Here is a 15,767-nt window from a genome sequence, read left to right on the forward strand (position 1 = left end):
CGACCAACCCATTTCCTGACAAATACGACGGTACCCTATTGTACACAAATCCACGGACTCACACAAAACCTCAAATAAGAGGAGACCCATAAAGGAAAAACAATTCCGTAATTATATAGGGATTGTAAACAAATATTAGATAATCTATACACGCGTTCTTTTATCTCTGCCCAGAATTTCCAACCCTGGAAACCCACTGCAATGCACATGCAGGATTTTTGGTGGCCCTAAGGAAGCATTTCAGGGGATTTTACTTAGTATGGGCCTCAGCATTGAGCTGGGGAAAACGGAGGTCCCTTCAGTGTTCCCCACATACCAGATTTGATAAGCCATTGAGCCAACTAGGGGGCATTTTAAGTCCAAATTATTTTTGGCTCTATTTTAAAGATTTAAGAAGCAAAACAAACTATTGCTTCCGACACCACCTCATCAATTGCCGTTCATTGGACAAACTGGACGGAAAACTAATAAAAGTGTATACCCGCCCTCAGCCCCGTAAATTTAACTACCCGGTTCAAAGACCTGGCAGAAACTCGGACCCAGGCGACGCTCTCACGTGATCCGTTCTAATCGCGTCATAGGGACACGTGGTTCTAGATACTTCGTCCCCTCCCCCTCAGGCGTGGATTGTTGACAACACCGCCGGCAGTCACGTGATCTTACGTCATCCTACCTCCTTTCCCTGATATCTCTGGCCCCGGATGCGTCCCTCTCTCCCCACCCGGTTGAGCCTAAACTAGTAAAAGAGGGGGAAACTGGTTGGTGTTTCGGTTTCGGTATTTCTTAATCACAATCTCCAGCCTGAGCACAGAGACCAATAATTGGTCGATTCGTTCAGGAAGCCAAAATGGATAGCGTCCTTGCTAAAGGGCTCCCATAACGAGCTCTCCTACGTCCCGTCCCCTTCTCCCCATCCCTCACTCCATGGTACTGGCGGAGGGCGGAGGGATCTGGAGGCGGCGGAGGGAGACGTCATTGCAGGGTTGTTTGTGCAACCTCGGCTGAGGCAGTGACCCACAGTGATTCGACCGCCGCGCCGGGGGGTGGGGGGGCTGCGCGGGACTCTTTTTTTTCAGACTGACCGCGGGGCAGCTGGGGAGCATGTCGACCCCGGCCCGGAGGAGACTTATGCGGGATTTCAAGCGGTAAGGGCCTTCATCTTCGTCTGGATGACGGCTCCTCCCCAAAGCTACGGGGCTGCAGGGCGGGGATCCGGGAACCTTCCTCTCATGACCCTAAGAGGGCCGCTGTGGGCCCAGCGGGACGGATGGAAGCCCAGTCCTAGCCCCTGTTAGCACTCTTGTCCTTGCCTGTTCATTCGTACGACGTAAGAAATTTCGATACCTTCTCGCCACCCCTTCCCCCTCAAAAAGTAAAAAGATGGCCATGGGCTGTCCTAGGATTCCCTGCTGCCCACTTGTCCCAGTTGCCCGGTGTCTCGCCCTGGCGTTCAAACCTCCTCCCCCGCCCCTGCACCTTGCCGTACCTCCTCTCTCTGCCTTAAAAGCAGGCCCTTGCAGAAGCCTTTCCTCTCGCTAGCTGCACCAGTTAGCTTTGTTCGATGGCCTTGCGGTCTCCTTCGAGGGCCAGGGTTGGGGCCAAACCCTCCCTCCCTCCCCATTCTTTCTGCAGTGAGGGTGGGGTCTGATGCTCTGGGGCCGGGGGTTAACCGATCCTCCGAAACCCGACTCTCTCCCCGCCCTCCTGAAAGGACCTTGAGAACTGGCTTAGAGGGCTGGGACTCGGGCTGGCAACCCCAGCTGCCAGTGCTTTCTGGAACTCAGCTCTGTGGCCTGGTGTATAAAAGCCCTATCTATAGCCTCCAAAGCCTGGGGAAATGCCGCCTTGGAGACTGGCGCTAACCTGATACTCCCTGGGCCTCCTTTTGTAAAGTAGGGTTTTGTTAGGAGGTGTTGGGGTTAGTGAGGAGGAAGTGACTTTTTTACAGTTGTTTCCCGTTGATTGAATGCTTGGAGGTACGGGGAGAAAAATGACCGAGAAAACTTAGCGCTACGCTCCTCTGCGCATTTTTAAGTGTTTTTCTAGGGAGACCCGCCCTGCTTGAGGCAAAATACCTAGTGTAAAAACTTAGAACGGCGGCTCGGGAAGTAATCTCTCAACTTCATTATAAACTCTTAAATGAGGCACTTGGAAGCCATTGTTTGGGGCTTTGGCCAGTTTATCATTGAGTGTATTCGTAACTTAGGCTTTATCTTTGGTGGGCGGGCTTCAAGCAGCATATCCTGTAACGCTTCTGTTCGTTGTGGCCTATTCTGCTTGAGGTTGACTAAAAAGAGCCATTCTGGGGGGTGACTAATATCAAGTATCATACCACATGGCAGTCTGTATATATATATATATATATATATATATATAATGTAGCATTTATTTTTTACTGAGATGACAGTCTTTAAAAGGAGATGCTCATTTTGGTGCAGAACTCACTTTCTACAGCTTGAAACCAGTACATTTCAGATTAACTCCCATGAGTGAAATTCAAATATTAAAACTTCCCAGTTCGTGGCCATTGTTACCCTGGTTTCTTACTGCAATTCTCTGCTTAATTCTGAGTTGTATACTTGGCATCTTTGGTAGTTTTCCAAGGGTCTTCGGTTGCAAGAATTTGATTATGACAAATGTTGGAAGGTAGCTTTGTATTGAGTTGCATGATCTGAGAGGTAGATTTAGTGTTGGTGCAGAGCTTTTAAAATAGGGACTGAGGGGAAAACCTAACCAAAGCTGTGATTACTTTAAAACCTATTGCCAATTGAAGCAAATGGGATAAAGTAACTCTACTGCCTCAAACTAGTTTCCTAATTAAATTGGATATACGTGTGTTTTCAGTCATTTAGTGTTTACACTGAGGTGGGTTTCTTTTGGTTTTGGTTTTGGGGGGAGGAATATTTGGTGGCCATGTTGCACAAGTAACTGTGGTTAGGACTCACGAAGTCTTTGCATGTTCACAACAGTAAAATTGTTTTTTCATTTGAGGTTTTTACTTTGTTGTTACTGTTGAAGGCAGTTCTTGAACAGATATCTTAACTTTGGTGATATTTGAAGAGGGATGACTCCAAGGCGCTTTTAAGTCATGGTTTATTCCAGCCCAGCACAAGAACAAGGAAATTGATTTACTTTGTTTCTCAAAGTAGATGGTGTACAGTCCATAGGTGTTCTGTTTGGCGTTCTTAGTGGCCTTAATGTTCAACTCTTAAAATTTCTACTCTGGATTTCTAGATTGCAAGAGGACCCACCTGTGGGTGTCAGTGGCGCACCATCTGAAAACAACATCATGCAGTGGAATGCAGTTATATTTGGGTGAGTTGAAAGAAATGACAAATGGTAGGTGTGGTGATTCTTTTAAGAAAAGTGAATGTATAACAAGTAGGAAAGGAAGCTGAGGGATCAGGGATCTTACAAAAACTGCAAGGTAAAAAAGAATTCTGAGAAGAGTTTCGGCAGTTACATAAAATTTATGATTTTATGATCACTTTGGGCTTTACTTGATAAAAATGTCATTTGAGACTAAAGGAGAAAGATAAATTATTTTGTGGAAAATGTGCCAAGCAAATTCTTATGCTTGCATTCTACTAGAACTGTAAAAAGGCTAGGAACCAAAAATACTAGAACTTCCACCATGGTAAGGATTTAAATGAAAAAGGATTTCAGTGTGAAATAACTGAATGGAGCCTTTTGAGATGCATTCTTACCTTTTACAGATAGTATATATTTTATATATGCTTTTTAATTTAAATTTTCCATATGGTTTTTCTTTAGTTTTCTAGAACTGGATTGTATTTTCTTTCACTCTTTTTAAACTAGGGTTTTGCACTAAAACTTTAAAGGATTACTTTTTGTAAACAGAATTCTGAATTGCTCTTGAATCAGTTATGAGAGTCTACGTTAAACACTAGTGGAAAAATGAGGGTAGTTTACACTTCTAATTCAGGCTGTTAGCATGCTTCTTTGAGATCCTGAATGTGCCTTGCAAGTGGTAATTAAACTTCATGTTGCTGCTTAGGAAAGATGAAATTGGAATGTGGTAACAAGAAAAAGATTTGGGAAAAAGAAACTGGCTTTCTTGGTGACATCAGATAAATCCAGTCGATTTGAACAAGAGCTATTGCTCTTTTGAAAAGCAGGACACTTTGGTGTCATAATTATCTTTTTTTTTGTTTGTTTGTTTGCGGTACGCGGGCCTCTCACCGCTGTGGCCTCTTCTGCTGCGGAGCACAGGCTCCGGACACGCAGGCCCAGCGGCCATGGCTCACGGGCCCAGCCGCTCCACGGCACGCGGGATCCTCCCGGACCAGGCCACAAACCAGCGTCCTCCGCATCGGCAGGCGGACTCCCAACCACTACGCCACCAGGGAAGCCCTTCTTTTTTTAATATAAATTTGTTTATTTATTTTTGGTTGCATTGCTGTGCATGGGCTTTCTCTAGTTGCAGCGAGTGGGGGCTACTCGTTGCAGTGCCCAGGCTTCTCATTGCGGAGGCTTCTCTTGTTGCAGAGCACATGCTCTAGGTGCGCAGGCTTCAGTAGTTGTGGCAGGCAGGCTTAGTTGCTCCGCGGCATGTTGGGATCTTCCTGGACCAGGGCTCGAACATTTGTTCCCTGCGTTTGCAGGCGGATTCTTAACCACTGCGTCACCAGGGAAGTCCATGGTGTCATAATTATCTTAAACTAAAGGGTATTGATTTCCATCTTACATTGAAAGTAAGACTTTTCCTCTTAAGAATACAGATATTTACAAAAGCGTTGGTATTTATGAACTGAATTCTTTTTGTGCTAAAATTATGACAAGTTTTTTTTGTTTTGTTTTTTGAAAAGCCACCCTAAAAGGAAAACTTTGAAAATTAAAGTTACCCTTTATGTCTACATCAATAAAAATCCAGGGCTATGGTGATACTAAATTAATAATAACTTAAATACTCCACAAATGACCAGAATGAGCCCCTCTTTCTCTGAGTTTATTCTTTCCACTTGTGAAAATCAGGAAAAAGCAGAATGAAAAACTTCTTTTAATCAGAAATCTTCTTGTTTTCAGACCAGAAGGGACACCCTTTGAAGATGGTAAGTCATTCTCAATGTTTTCTATTAAGAGGCTTCTTTTAAGTAGGGAATTGTAACACCAACCTATCTAGTTAACTAGTTTCTATTGTTAATAGGTCAAATTGTAACTAAATAATGCTACTGAGAATTTATAGTTTACAAAGGACTGTCTTCTCAAATCAGCTTGATCACCTTCATTACTAGTTCCCTGTTACTTTGATATTGGCTGTAGAACTCTAAGCCTAGATTAGATGGTGGAGTCTATGTTGAGAATAGTTTAAATGGCTTTGTATCATGCTAAAAGTGTCCCTGAGGTAAACATCAGAAGGGTAATCATGCTTTTTTAACTTTATGTATATTGATCAGATGCTGAGCTGAAATTGTTCTTAATCATACACGGCGGCCAGTAGCTTCACGTAACAGCTAGCATTTGACACCCGTAAATAGTTACCATTTTGCAGGACCTTTTGCATCTTAAATTCAGTATTTTCACCAAGAGCCAGGAAAATGGAAAACTCCTTCTAACATGTTTTTATAGTCGAACTTCTCAAATTGATTTTAACCAGATACTTAGTTTCCCTAATTATAGCATGGATTTTTAAAAATTGTTAAACAGGTTTGTCTTAGTTATCACAGTGGCTTCAGAATTAACCCATCAAGGATATTTGTACAAATAATGATTGCAGAAGTATTTTTAAGGAGATAACCTGAATCTTCAATAGGAGAAGTGGTTAAGCAAATTATGATATATCTAGACTCTAGAATATTATGTACCTATTAAAGAATAAGGTAGATCTGGACATATATCTGAGGAGACAAAAAAGTTGCAGAATGTATGTTGTAATACCACATTTTTACTAAATACATGCATGCAAGTGTGTGTGGTTAAAGGGGGTTATATACCATACTGTTACCAGTGGTTACCTCTAAATGGGGGTTAAGGAGTTGAAGGGAGGTACTCAAGGAGTTCAGCTTTTTACTTTATACCAGAGGATTCTTAAGGGTGGTCCATAAACCCCTTAAGTTCCCTGTGACCCTTTCAGGGGTTCCATGGGATCAAAACTGTCTTCATACCAGTAGTGAGACATTTGCCTTTTTCATTGTATTAACATTAGCTCTGATGGTACAAAAGCGATAGTGGTTAAAACTGGCCCTAAGCAGTTTAGCACCTTGGCATATATCAAGACAGTGGCACCAAACTGCTGGGAGTCATTGTATTTTTTGCATTTTAAAAGATGCCAGTTTCAGTTTAAAATGTCTTCATGAAAAAGTGGGAATTTATTAATATTACTAAATTCTGACCGTTGAGTATGCATCCTTTTAACATTCTGCGTGATGAAGTTGGAAGTATGCATGAAACACTTCTCTTGCATACCAAACTATGATGGTCGTCTAGAGGGAAAGCAGTTCTGCAGTCGTTTGAGCTGCAACTTCAATTACTGCTTTTCTCGTGGAACATTTTTTACTTGAAGGAATGACTGACAGACAAACTCCGGTTATTTAGACTCCAGTATGTATTTGGTTGACATATTCTTAAAAGTTACCAAAATAAGCTGTTAGGTCAAGCAAAGTGACTGACAGTATTTGTAGCTGCTGATAAAATGACGGCTTCCCAATACTTTTAAGACTTCTCTCATGAGATCAGTAGGTGGTATTACCTGTTGTGATTTTTTTTTTTGATGGAGTGTGTATGTAATGAAATATGGCTACATTTAGAAGATTTGGATAACTCAGTGAACCAATATTTTCCAAATGGCCAATGTATTAGAAAATTATGGATGGATAAAAGATATATGCAGCATGCAACAGTTGTTAATGTAACTGATGCAGAAAGTTTATGTGGTTTCAGATTCTACATTGCAGCTAACCTTTAAAAACGTACCATTTCTTCGGTGTAATATCAAAGAATATCTACAGTTATCTGAAAAGGCTATGAAAATAGTCTTTTCCTTTTTCATTTGCATATTTGTGTGAGGCCTGATTTTCTTCCTGTACCTCAACCAAAACAGCACGTTGCAACAGATTGAACGCAGAAGCAGCTAAGAGAATGCAGCTGTCTTCTATTAAGCTAATCATTTAAGAGATTTGCCAATATGTAAAACAATGTTACACTTCTCACTAACTTGGTTGGGGGAAATATAGTTATTTTCATTAAATGTTACTTAGGTTAATGTGTATACAGTTGTTAATAAATATGTTAAGTTTTCCTTGAGTTATAGTTTCTAATATAGTAAATATAGATAGAGCCTGTGATGTGCTGGAGGCAGCTTATACTGATTATGAGAATAGATTGTTTAAAAATTTGGGGGAATTTTTGCAAGTTGGTTATTAAAGAGCCCATATTTTAAAATTATTTTCAATTTTTGGTGGAAATACCATAAAATGGTATGCTGTTGCATGTATCTCTTCCCAACTTCACATTCAGTGACTTCACTTTGGAAACTTGGCGTGGTTGGGAGTAAGAGTATAAAGGGGTCCTGAGACCCCATAATGTGAATTTAAAAAGGTTAAAAAAAGCTGTTTCATATTTGTGTTTGTCTGAAGTGTTTATGTTGTACATTTTTATAATTAAAATCAAAACTGTAAAATTATAGAATTAGGTATAAGCTATCTTTGCTAATGAACTGTACATTTCATAGAATCTCTATTAATATATCAAAATGTGAATTAAATATCATCTTTGATTTTGTTTGTATCTTTGGCCTCCCTAATCCCAAATTTCCAAACAAAACATGTAAAGAGGTAGAGGTTACATACTGAATATATGACTAATGAAAATAAAATATTAAATATTTTACTGAACACATGCCTCTGATACTGGAGTCATGAGTTTAGAATTTAGGGTGAGAAAGGGTTTTTGTTTTGTTTTTTTTAAACTGCATTGATGAAATAAGGAAAGAAGCTTGTGGAGACATCTGGAATGGTTTTAAACTTTTATTGACTTCATTAGGAATAAGCCTCAACTTACTATGCCCAAGGTGTTGTGGTTGGAGCACGTATCCAACCTTCAGGTAGATTTCCTCAAAATAAAAGGACTCTGGATAGTGAATAAATGCAAAAGGAGGCTAGAAAGACAAACACGAAACTATTAACAGTGGTTGTTTCTGCTAAATAGATTTGGAATTTGAGTTAAGAGCTCTTCTTTGTACACTCTGAACAGATAGACTTTATTATAAATGCATAATATTTTTAAATGCCTGTCTCTTTTGACCATAAGATAATGATTTAGACTGACCAAAATGTACTGTATTGGTCTATAACCAACAGTAGGCAGTTACACTAATGCTTAACTGATTCTTGGCATACTTAAGTGATAGGGACAGAGCAGACTTTTCACATTAGTGGCCATGCCTCCAATCTGAGTCCTTTGTCATGTGGTGGTGAGCCCATCTCAAAATCATTTGGCACCCCCTTCTAAGTTACAATAAATTATTTGTAGTTCCTCAAATGTGCATTTAAAATTTTGGTAGCTAGGGCAAAATTGCTTTCCAACAATATGACAGTTAATGTTCCCACCAGTAGCACATGTAAGTGCTGTACCCCCCAAGTGCTTGCCAATGCTGTATGTTATCAGTACATAAATAGTATATTTAGTATGTTTTATGCGCTAAACCAAAATTGACATTAATTTTTGTATGGCCGTGCAAAAGCCAGCATGGGCTTGGGAGTTCATTGATGAAGAGAGAGAAAAGTTATGCTTGTCTTTACTGTAATTATTTTGGTTTGTTTCTATCTAGGTACTTTTAAACTAGTAATAGAATTTTCTGAAGAATATCCAAATAAACCGCCAACTGTTAGGTTTTTATCCAAAATGTTTCATCCAAATGGTAAGTAGCAATTTATTAGCCTTTGCAAATGATAGGAGGAAAAAAGAGTTGTTTCATCCTTTTAGCTCTTGCCCATACTTCTCGTTATTAGGGCCCACTTCTAGATGTTGCTTCTATGTCAATATTAACCATACTTTTGTAGTCTGGAATCTTATCAAGGTTCTAGATTTGAGATAAAGTTTTGTTTTAATAACTTCTGATTTTAAAGTAATATCTATTTATTTATCAAAATGTGAAAGATACTAAGGATTTATAGCTTAAAATTTAGCTTGCAGGTAAATGTACAAAATTAAGATCATGTTGTATGTAAGGTTAAGTAATTTATATATAACATGAACATTTTCACTTATTAAACATTCTTTTGTATCTTTTTTTTTCTCCTCCTTTGGCCGCGCCACACGGCTTTGGGGTCTTAGTTCCCCAACGAGGGATCGAACCTGGGCCCCCGGCAGGGAGAGCACGGAGTCCTAACCACTGGACCACCAGGGAATTCCCTATATCATTCTTAATGGCTGCAAAATGTTCTGTTATATGAGTTTATCATTATTTATTTAATCATTGTCCAGTTGGTGATTTTTAATTGTTTACAGTTTTAAACAGCACATTTTTCTTGAAAATAAATCTTCTCAAATACCCATGAATAAGTTTTTAGAAGTAGGATTACTAGGTCAAAGGTTTGTATGTTTTTAAGGGTTTTTTTTAAATACAGTTTTCCTCCCTTGTTACTATTTTTACTTTTAGCAGTTTATTACTATTTTCCATAAATGATTGCTAAGTGACTTTTGTAATTAAATTTGCTCTTCCTGACTTATTGCTCTTTACTTCTAATAAATTTGTATTCCTGGATTATAAATTACTGTATGAAAGACTTATTTTCCAGAATATTTAAGTTCTCTTTCCCTTTTATATCCTTTGCACATTTAAATGTGGTTTTCCATCAGTTAACTTACTTTCAGGAGGAACATTTTCAGAGGTCCTCTTGATTGTGCATCTAGTCTAGCACTACAGACTACGTGAGAAAACTGCAGGCAGATAGGGATCTCCCTACTCATAGGAGAGAGGTGTGTTTGTGTGTCTGGAATCAAGGTGACTTCCCAATAATAGATTAGATCATAGATTTAGCCTTTGTGCTTTATTGCTGTGAAGTTGCTTTTTCTTTCAAGGTCTTCCCCCACCCAGAGGCAAGGCAGCTTTAATTTTATTTTCTGTTTCTGTTCTGAGGAAATTTTCAAGTCACTTATTATCATTTATTCTACTGTAGCTTTACTAGCTTAGACTTGTTAGTGAATCGACCCAAACTGTAGTAAGGGAGCTCTGTAAATCAAGGTAGAAAAGACTGGAATGTGCAAGGAGTATATGTGTATAGGCTTAAGATTTTCAGCCTTAACAAATTTATAAGGAAACAGCGTATTTGATTTTTATCCCTTCATATTAATAACATGGTTTCTCTTTTTTCCACTATCAGTACCTTATTTAGTTAACTTCCTAGTTTGCTTTTTTTTAAACATCTTTATTAAAAGATTCACATACTGTGCTACTCACCCATTTAAGTTGTACAATTCAGTGGTTTTTAGTATCTTCACTGAGTTGTGCAACCATCACCATTATCAATTTTAGAACATTTTTATCACCCTCCCCCCAAAATCCCATGCCTATTAGCAGTCACTCCCCATCCCCATCCCCCCCACCTCCCAGCCATAGGCAACCACTGATGTATTTTCACTCTACAGGTTTGCTTATTCCGGACATTTCATATAAATGGAATCATTTAATATATGTGGTCCTTTGTGATTGATTTCTTTCAGCTGACACAGTTTTCAGGTTCATCTGTGTTGTAACACATACCTGTACTTCATTTCCTTTTATTGCTGAATGATAATCCATTGTATGGATAGACTACATTTTGTTCATTCATCAGTTGATGGATGTTCAGTTTCTAGTTTACTTTTGGATTACTTCTCAAAAATAGTTACTAGTTCAAAACTTTAAAATCATTTTACAGTTTTATGGGTTTTACAGAGGTGATGATTTTTGCTTTGGACTTGCTAAGTTTGATGTTCCTATGGGATACACAGTAAGCGGTTGACTATGCTGCTTTAAAGCTGAGAGTTAAATCTGGTCTAACGCTAACAATTGGAAGTACCTAGCACATAGATAGTAATAATTGAGGCCATGAATAAAATTGCCCAGAGGGTGTGTAATGGGTAAGAAGGAAGAGGACCGAGGATAGAGCCCTGAGGAATGACAGTACTTAAGTGTAATTTGCCTTCTCTCCCCAAAAAGGCCTCACTTATTCCTGTTTGATGCAGAGTGGTCTGGCTTGTTCTGCATTCCACAGTTTGGCAGTATCTATAACATTTAAATATATTTATCCTTTGTCAACACAGCAATTCTGCTTCTGGAAATTTATTGTAGAGATAAATCACCTGGCAAGTTCTGGATAAAAATTTATGTTCATTGTATTCTCACATAATCAGTTCAGGAGGGGGGAAAAGCCTCTCAAATGTTAGACTTTTAAAACGGTAATCCCTTGATTTTTATTTTTATTATGAAAGGAATGCATACTTATTGGAAAAACAAATCATAAAGTACAAGGAAAGGTAAAGAAGATAATACCCTTCATAATCCTGCTATTTACAGATATTTACATTTTGGCATTTAGTCTTACAGATGTTTTTGTGACTGCATATACTTCAGATGAAAATATTTATAAATAATTCTTTATAAAAGATGGAATTATCCTAAATAAGTAATTGGAAACTTATTAATGTAATATATTGAGGGTGTCATTCTACATTAATTAACATATGGTAGATGTATATCATTTCTGGCGGCAGTATTGGTATGTACCGTTAATAATGTACCATTATTTAGCCAGTCCCCTCACTGTGGACCAAAGGTAGTTTCCAGTTTGTCACTTCTATAAAGAGTATTATAGTGGACATCCTGTAAATAAAACTTTGCATGTCCATGATTATTACTTTTAGAGTAGAATTGCTATGTCAAAAATTCAGCTTTTTTATCCCCCCAAGAATTTTATTTAGGAATATTTGGAAATGTGGAATTTAAACAGATTTGCTATATGGTATGTAATGAAAAAATTTAACTCTCACTCAGCCTCCTGATCAAAAGGCGCGTAAAGAGTCCTTAGTTTGAGACTGATTTTCCTGTGAGACAAAAAGTTTTAGTTATTGACTAATGTTCAAGATTTCTGACTGAGCCAAGCATTCGGTTTGTGGTAAAAATTTCTCTTTAATTGTTAGAAATGACAAAGTTAATATGTAACCAATTTTAGTGTTGTCTTTGCAGTGTATGCTGATGGTAGCATATGTTTAGATATCCTTCAGAATAGATGGAGTCCAACATACGATGTATCTTCTATCTTAACATCAATTCAGGTAAGCATGTGTTAGGATGCATCTTAACTTTTCAAGATTCTATGGGATATAATTGGCTCTTTTAGGATCAATTTAAAGGCCAAGTGAGCAAACTAACCTTCCCAACACTAAGGTAACCAGTGGCAGAGCTTGGACAAAACCCTCATGATTTTTATACAACTGATCTGCTTTTTCATTCGTGACCACATTGGATCAAATACACAATCATTCTGATCAAATTTAAGTATAAAGTGTTCTCACAGGTCAGGTGTTTGTTTTGTTTCGTTTGGGTTTTTTGGGGTTTTTTTTTTTTTGCCACACCACAAGGCTTGTGGAATCTTAGTTCCCTGACCAGGGATTGAACCCATACCCCCTGCATTGAAGGTGCAGCGTCCTAACCACTGGACCACCAGGGAATTCCCTCACGGGTCAAGTATTATTCGTGCCCAAAAAGAAGAGTCTTCTTGGGGAGAGATAAAGATGATTGTTTAGAAAAAAACATAGGGACCTCAAGAAACTGCAGAAGTGCAGAGAAGCATTGAGTATGTTGCCCCATCCAAGAAATTCTATTTTAAACGAAAGTAAATAACTATTTGCCAAAGTACTCTGGCAGAATATTTCAGAGTTGACCTTGAATGACAGTTTGGGAGAGGGGTGGGGGGTGAGTGATGTTTTAGTTATATGGATTTGAGAGGAGCAGAAGTAACGTTTTTGGTTTATGACCTTTTTAAAGTTTTTTCTGTCACACTTCTGCTTTAATTCAGGTCATCTTATAAAGTGTTTTCGGCTTTCCTGTTTCATTCCCTTGCTGCTAGGTGCATATGTTTTGTTGATTAAAGGAAACAAGGTACACCACCCAACTTACTGTCAGAAATTTGCAAACTTACCTCAGTAATAGAGTTTAACTTTGGAAAATGTTAGTTGCTAAGCTATTTTATAGATATTGTGTATTAACCAAATCAAGTTGTTTATTTCCTGGTTAATGTCTCAGTATGCTGAAGAATACTGTTCTTTTCCAATTTCTTTGAGATTAGAGATCTTAAGGCAATTAAGAACTATCTGTTTTGAAAGCTTAAGTTTTCTAGCAGCAGGAAACTTCTTACTGTATTTATCAAACCATTTCTGAAAGTACTTAGATCTAAAAATATGTAAGACGTACTAATTTCTGTCTTTCTTCATAGAATAATTTCTGTTTTATACAACTTCTGTGCTCCATATCGGACCCATGTTAATATAAAGAATAACTCTACAAATATGTTTTATCTCTGTCTTTCCTTCTAGTCTCTGCTGGATGAACCAAATCCAAATAGTCCAGCCAATAGCCAGGCAGCACAGCTTTATCAGGAAAACAAACGAGAATACGAGAAAAGAGTTTCGGCCATTGTTGAACAAAGCTGGAATGATTCATAATAGACAACTGGTCTGTTAATCTTTTTCATCATTGTTGTGTATAATTTACCTCTCAGTAGAAAGGCTAACAAATTTTAAGTGCCACAGGTTTTAAGGATTCTGCAGAAAAAAAAACCTTCGGTTTAGAACCTACAAAAGCTTGTGTATCTTGATTAATGTACTTTTTATTGCATGGTGTGAACTAAGTTATTGCTTACATAAATTTGTAATATATCCTGTTTGTATTTTTTTCGAAGTGTATAATGTTGGTGTGGAGTTTTCATGACAGAATATACACATTTTGTAAATCTGTACTTTTTTCAAATATTGAATGCCTTATTTTTGAATTCTTTAGATTTTTAAATTGGAGAAAAGCACTTAAAGTTTTTTATATATGAATATTACATGTAAAGCTGTTAAAATACATAACTTCAGTGCAAGAGACTTTGTCACTTATTTCCTTATCTGAGTAGGAGGGGTTAATAAGTCTCTAGCTCTCCATCAATTGATAGTTTCATTTCTAATTTCAAAAGAACAGATTTATATTTTATCAAGAAATTCTTCAAATTTGATTCTAAACACCAATTATAATCTCAAACTTTATTTTGAATGTACCTATATTAGTTTCAGTTGAGCAATTATAGACATAACTGGTTTGATTCTGTCCAACTCTGTATTTAGGCCACTTGTTACTGTTTCTTCATGCACTACTTACTGTTAAACTCTACCTTTTGGGATTTCACAATTTGCACCTCCACCACGAGGAATTGGCACCTCTACCATGAGCAGAGAGCTGATGCAACTTATTTTGCTGCTTGATAGCACTTTAAAAGATTTTTGATAATGGAAAAAAGTAAACTGTCAACATTTACCAAAAACTCATGCCCCACTATTAACAATAAATAAGAACTTGTTGCATTGGTTTGAACAAGGCAGATATTTGGAAGGAATCTTGGTGTAATTTAAATATTTGAAAACTGCCTTTTAATGCAATTGCCTATCTTTTTATTCTGGAAAAATGTTTTAACACCAGGGCCTGCTGAGTTGCTTTCTCTTGTGGAGATTTTTTTTTTTAATCTCCTAAGTTGTATAAAATTTGTACTGCATTTTCATTTACTGGATAAACAAAACACAATATTGAAGAAAGCTAATAACAAAGCTATCCTATGCCTTCAAATAGTATAGAAAATGGAAAATATACAAGTAAATTCTGTTGAACCACCTGTGTAGTCTTTCTAGTAGTTAAAAGAGCTATTTCATTAACCCCAAGAGTTTCTTACACATTCATACTAGCTTAGTAAGCTAACAGCTTTTCTATTGAAAGACTGATTCCTCTACTGGAAGACTGTAGGATGGCAATATCTATAGGTTCTATTTATTAAGCAAATTTTAGAAAGGATAAGTGCTGATGTTTCCCTTTAAAAGTTAATACTTGGGAAATTTGGGGGTAAGTATGATCTTAGGGAACTTTTGATACAAGTGAGAGTTAACTCACTGGAATTATGCCCCCACCCCCCCAAAAAAAGATGCTTTATTTAACGGTACTTTTTGGTCATATCAAATGTGTGATGCTTCTATATTCAGCTCTAAAACAGTTTCTTTAGACATGTACTCCAGTGACTGTCTCTTAGATTAAATATACAGTAGCTATGATAGTCTCCCCTCTTATTTCATTAAATGTTATTTGGATACTACTTCAAAATCTATTTTTATCCTTAACCTGTTTTCCCTATTTAAAACTGAAATATTTCAAGTATTGATAGATAATTATAAGGAAGTTACATCTTACTTCGCAGGGAGTTAATGAGCTCTAATTCCTAAATTCAACACATGCATAAAACTCATATCTAGCCCCCATTCCTATTGGAGAAAATTCTTAGGAATGTTCCATCTCTCAATGACTCTTCACAGTTTTTTTCTTCAGCCTTGGAACAGATTCCTGTTTCTTTGGTTGAATACCAGATGCACTTCAATTTACAAAGTCATGTCATGCAAAGAATGTTTACTCTAAAATTTACTACATAAATTTTATAAATGTATGGTACAGCAAGAGGCTAGAACTAATTTATTTTGGTACAAATTTGGATTTATGTTAAAGATTAAGTGCATTTGTGATGTGCAAT

The 15,767-nt window shown here is 37.5% G+C and overlaps 1 protein-coding gene across 2 annotated transcripts; it reads left to right on the forward strand.

The window, feature by feature from the left end:
• Positions 1-986: 986 nt before the first annotated feature.
• UBE2B (ubiquitin conjugating enzyme E2 B) lies at positions 987-15,268 on the forward strand. Of its 2 annotated transcripts, XM_060143616.1 has the most exons (6): positions 987-1,145; positions 3,235-3,315; positions 5,047-5,072; positions 8,789-8,878; positions 12,188-12,276; positions 13,537-15,268. In XM_060143616.1, the coding sequence occupies exons 1-6, from the start codon at positions 1,102-1,104 to the stop codon at positions 13,663-13,665; spliced, it is 459 nt and encodes a 152-aa protein (XP_059999599.1). In that variant the 5' UTR covers positions 987-1,101; the 3' UTR covers positions 13,666-15,268. The 2 variants fall into 2 exon arrangements, with proteins under 2 accessions (XP_059999599.1, XP_059999600.1); XM_060143617.1 differs by lacking the exon at positions 8,789-8,878.
• The last annotated feature ends 499 nt before the right edge of the window (positions 15,269-15,767 follow it).

This window comes from Lagenorhynchus albirostris, chromosome 3 (assembly GCF_949774975.1).
Source record: "Lagenorhynchus albirostris chromosome 3, mLagAlb1.1, whole genome shotgun sequence".
NCBI classification, from domain to species: domain Eukaryota; kingdom Metazoa; phylum Chordata; class Mammalia; order Artiodactyla; family Delphinidae; genus Lagenorhynchus; species Lagenorhynchus albirostris.